Here is a 5000-nt window from a genome sequence, read left to right as displayed (position 1 = left end):
CAACATTAAAAGAAAATCGTTTCAAGAAACAGAAAATATCTGAAGAATCGCAAGTCGTTGTCGCGTTCAAAGTTGATCGGCTTTTAATTTTGCGCCATTTTTTAGGTTATTAATACTGCTTACGAAATTCTAGAACGAAAATTATGTCAGTTAAGACCTTTTGATTTGCTGTTTCCATACTTGTTGAGTAAATGCTGTACTTAATAAGTTGGATATGAACTCAATAAGTTCGACATTCTCAGCAGGTCTCAAATCCTGAAAATTGATTGGATAGTTTTCACTTATTCAGTTTAAGGGGCTTTACTTAATCAGTTTGTGATCAATGATTGGTCGAACGCGTACTTATGAGTAAATTTCAGTTTCTTTTTGCACGTTCCACGTTAATTTTAGCCAGTGTTTTATGTCCTCCTCACCCCTAGAAGCGGTATAGGGAGACCCTTATGGTTCAGGCCAGGGTGGTTGGGTAGGGGTGAATGAATTAAAGCCAAAACCAGCTCATCTTTGTTGATCTTGCTCTGATATACGGTAATTTCAAGCAATCTATATAATTTAAAAGTTGCATTGCCCTAAAGAGGAAACCATGTTTCTAAAGTGTATAATTATAATCATTATGTATGATGTCAAAAATATTAATGATATTGCAGAATTGATATTAAATTTATTTCATCACAGCTAGGTAGCAATAGGTGACCAATAATAAGCCTTTTCAGCTGTGTTAATAAGATACTGGTAACAAGATGTTGATGTTCAAGGTTAATTAGTTTGAGGGTATTAAAGGGGGATACTAGAAGTTGCAGTATCTTTGAGGCCAAACATTGAAAAGCAGGTAGAGAAAGAAATGTCTCCCCAAGAAAAAGGTGAAAGATTTAAATACATGTATTGCAACCCACCTAACTACGTAAAAACAAGTTCTCCAGGATATTCTTAAGAGGGTTTTTTTTTTTCAATTAAATTTAAATGACCAAGTTTCAAGGCCCAGCGAGTATCCATTGCTGCTTAAGAGGGTTTTACAATTTTATACAGTAAGAAGATCAGCTTTCTGGAGAAAAATTAATGCAAGTATTACCGGTAAATTTATAGTCATGTGAAATATAAACTGCAAATAGAACAATTCCCTTTAAAATTTCCAGCTATTTCTTTGTAAAAGAAAGCTTATTTTTAAATAAATGTAATGTGTGGTAAATGGTATTTTTGTTCCTCTTTTTTTCCATACAGTAGAAGTCTAACGTCAGAAAGTGAACCAAATGAATTGTTACCAATGAAGAGCACAGGTTATTCAGATAACCAAGAGGATTTCAGTATTAAGTGTGAAATACCAGAGACTGAGAAAAGTTGTACAGAAATTGAAAGCGTTGCTGTTAATGAAGAGCAAGTGGTTATCATTGGTGACGATGCTGGCAGTAAAGCTGCCAGAAATTGTCAAAGCAGTAGTAGTTGTTGTTGTTGCAACACTTGGTGGTGCTGTAAAGCTTTTAGGAGAAGCAATCTGGCTGTTTTACTCAGGTAAGCCATGACTAAAGGCATGGGGGGGTTTAAGACAAGAGGGAATATCGTCACTGACAATGGGTTTTAAAAGGTGGCAAATACCCTCAGTCTAACCAATGACTACTTTTTTTTAACTTAATTAATTAAGCCTCATTAGAAAACTTGTGGCTGGTGCCACAACTATTTTAGCAAGGACATACTCCAACACTACTATAATTTTTACTGTAAGTTATGTTGTCTTCAAAGTGGTCTTCATGCCAGCATGTGTGACAGAAAGAAAAAATCACTTGTTACTACAATGCATGCTTCATCTCATTTCAATACGAAAGCTGATGATCTAACTTCCTTTCTTTTCACATTCTTTTTGGTGGCTTTATAATGCACAAAATGACTTCATCAAACGAAAGTTGTCTAAAAGAAAATTAAGAGCCATCCCCATTTGGTAGCTGGTAAATTCAACAAGTTATTATTATTATTATTATTATTATTATTATTATTATTATTATTATTATTATTATTATTATTATTGTCAAGAATTATTCTGACTGTGACGTTGTGATGTCTCAATCCAATTTTTAGAAACCGAAACGTTCTTGTTTCCATTGCTGCATACTGTATCTTATCCTTTAAAGTAATTGGATTTGATGAGCTGTTTTCACTATGGGCTGCCACTCCACCTCACCTTGGTAAGCGGACAGTTACTTAATTAACTTTCAATTTTGAACTCACAGCAGCAATTAAGGCCATTTTACAGTTCTGTGCTCAATCATTTACCAGGCCTTTGGATAAAAGTGAGGCTTGAGTTGACCTTGCTTTGATGTGAGTTGTACTAATGTGCGAGCCAGCGAGCCATGCGAGTCATGCTAGCCATGGCTGCGAGCCATGCGAGCCATGACTGCGAGTCACGCGAGCCATGGCTGCGAGTCATGAGAGCCAACATGGCGAACCATGCGAGTCAACATGCGAGTCACACAGTTATTGAAAGCTAACCGTTTTAAAATGGGTGCTTAGACCTACACTGTAATAACTGTTTATCAGTGCTATTTGAAATGGGTGCTTAGACTTACATGTAAATTCGAAATTCGCATGGCTCGCTGGCTCACAGATTTGCCAGACCCCTTTAATGCGAACCTTGTTGCCTTTCTTATGTAAACAGTGCTCAAAATTAGCAATGGTCCGGTCATCTGAGATAATCAGAAAGTTTACCGGGCAACCAGTTTTTGGTAAAATAAAAAGCCTGGTTGCCCAAGGAAAACAGTGGACAACCAAGTCAATAGTAGAAAATTAATTACCGGTAATCAATTAATAATCATAAGCAGCAGTCACACAGCATACTTGTGAGTTTTAGTAGTGTGAAGTTAATAATAATCAATTGGTTGCAGCCGTGCATTTTCCTGTGTTTTGAACAACTGTATTTTAAGTCTCTGCTTACGAGCCAGAAGGCCCATCAGGGTGGCACTTATCTCCGGTTTCATTAGCATGAAGCGACTAGGAGTATTTCTACTCCCCCCTGGATGGGATGCTAGTGCATCGCAGGGTTACCCCCAGCATTTTGCCGGTACCTATTTATACACCTGGGTGGAGAGAGGCACTGTGAGAGTAAAGTGTCTTGCCCAAGAACACAACACATTATGTCCCCAGCCAGGACCTGAACCCCGGACCACTCGATCCGGAGTCGAGCACTCTACACCATGAGGCCACTGCGCCTCCCCAACTGAACAACTGTAGCCTTTACAAAACATTGTCAGATTGGAAAATGCAAAAAATGGAGATCCAAGACGCCAGTTTGAAAATATACCAAAACTTGAACCCAGACTTCTGCGAAAAACCACAGGCCCACAACATTCAAGATCACTTGCCATGTGATTGCAACAAGGCATGTTTTAATTGTCTTCGCGTTCTTTACGGCCCACAGTGTAAATTTTAACTTTATTTTTTTGTCTTCAATTAGGAGTACAGACTACTAGTTATCTCTTCCACAGAGTTAAATGTGGCATTTTTTGATTGGAGTTCAGTCTCCTCCACAGAAACGAGAAGAAAGAGAAAGCAAATTAAAGGGACAAGGACAACAGCATTTAATCGTACTTAGGGAATTTCCTAATGGGCAGCCATAGATTTATCAGGGCAACCAAGGTCATGGGTTTGGTTGCCTGGCGTTTGAAACAGGGACAACCTCGATTATTTAATTTGTAAATCATGTTGTTGTTAAATGTTAAAAAGTTTCTGTTGTGAGGTTTGTATCAAAACAAAGTCAACTAACTAATTCTATGGTACATGCAGCCACGTTTTAGACATTCAAACTTTTTTCAATACTATTTTGTAAAAATAGTTGCATTCTTACCTGAAATCTCATTTTAGGTGGACTTGGCTTTTCCACTAACCAAATAGGCACATCCTTGGTTTGTGTTGGGGCTCCACTTCTTGTTCTTCAGATGGTAGTACTCTATCCCAAGGTAAAAGATTCATGTAGCAGTATTATTTTAATAATTTTAAAGTTGTCACAAAGATATAAACACCTCTTGTTGCCTTTTATTTATTAAGTACTTTTCAACCTAAGTTAAATGAGACAGTGAGGAGACTGTGAATTTGTTGTCTGGAGTTCATAAAATACACATAAACAGAACTTAATTAATATGTTCGTGGTAAAAAAAATATATCAAAGTTGCCAAATGCCACTTAGTGTCAGCAATAGTGTCAGCAAGCAAAAATAATCGTCACGGACATTATGCTCATTTTAATGAGCATAATGTCCGTAAGCATAATGAGAGTAATGTCCGTGAGTAAGGAGAGTAATGTCCGTAATGTCCGTAATGTCCGTGAGCATAATGAGCATAATGTCATTTTAATGAGCATAATGAGCATAATTTTAATGAGCATTATGAAAATTAAAATTTTCATAAAAAAACATGGTGATGTTGTCCTATTTTATCTTGTTTTAATTGAGAATAAATAGCAATTATGATAATAATTATAATTATAATTATAATTATTGAAACTCTCAAAGATGCATAAATTTTCCCACAGAATGGCTGCTTAGCAATTATTTAGCTGTGAGACAGCTGACCAAAATGAGGGTGAGACCAGTAGGGTGAGACTCTCCATGCAATCATGCACTTAATGCTCTCTTAATGAGAGCATTCCTCATTGATCATTCTACATACTACAGTCGAACCTCGACTATCCGGACTTGTTGGGACCAGACGAAATAGTCCGGATAATCGAGATTATGAATATTAATGAGGAACAACAACTGATTACATTAAGAAAGCAACATTTAATCGTGAAACAAGACATTTGAAAATTGTTCAGAAAACAATATGGTCTACATCTTCACTGTCCGTTGTGAATACCTGTACACGTGTCGGCAAACGTCATGATCTTTTCCTTGCTCTTACGCTTCAAGGACATGATCATTCGTGACGTATGTAGCTTGTTTGCCGAAGGAGCCAATAGAGCGTGAAATTTCACTAAGCAACAAAGCAACTCTAAGCTAATCAGAACTCATTCGAAAGTTC

The 5000-nt window shown here is 37.0% G+C and overlaps 1 protein-coding gene across 1 annotated transcript in view; it reads left to right on the top strand.

Annotated features, from left to right (window-relative positions):
- Positions 1-5000, top strand: part of LOC137987470 (uncharacterized) — a gene marked incomplete at its 5' end in the record, with an annotated part of 22043 nt that overhangs the window by 9637 nt on the left and 7406 nt on the right. Inside the window, 3 exons of the mRNA XM_068833718.1 lie at positions 1216-1503; positions 2065-2171; positions 3844-3938. Coding sequence (XP_068689819.1) covers positions 1216-1503; positions 2065-2171; positions 3844-3938 — 490 coding nt within the window. The remainder of the gene's footprint in view (positions 1-1215; positions 1504-2064; positions 2172-3843; positions 3939-5000) is intronic.

Source organism: Montipora foliosa, unplaced genomic scaffold (assembly GCF_036669935.1).
Source record: "Montipora foliosa isolate CH-2021 unplaced genomic scaffold, ASM3666993v2 scaffold_352, whole genome shotgun sequence".
In the NCBI taxonomy this organism is placed as follows: domain Eukaryota; kingdom Metazoa; phylum Cnidaria; class Anthozoa; order Scleractinia; family Acroporidae; genus Montipora; species Montipora foliosa.
The sequence above is the reverse complement of the archived record's forward strand: the minus strand, read 5'-3'. Positions and strand labels throughout refer to the sequence as shown.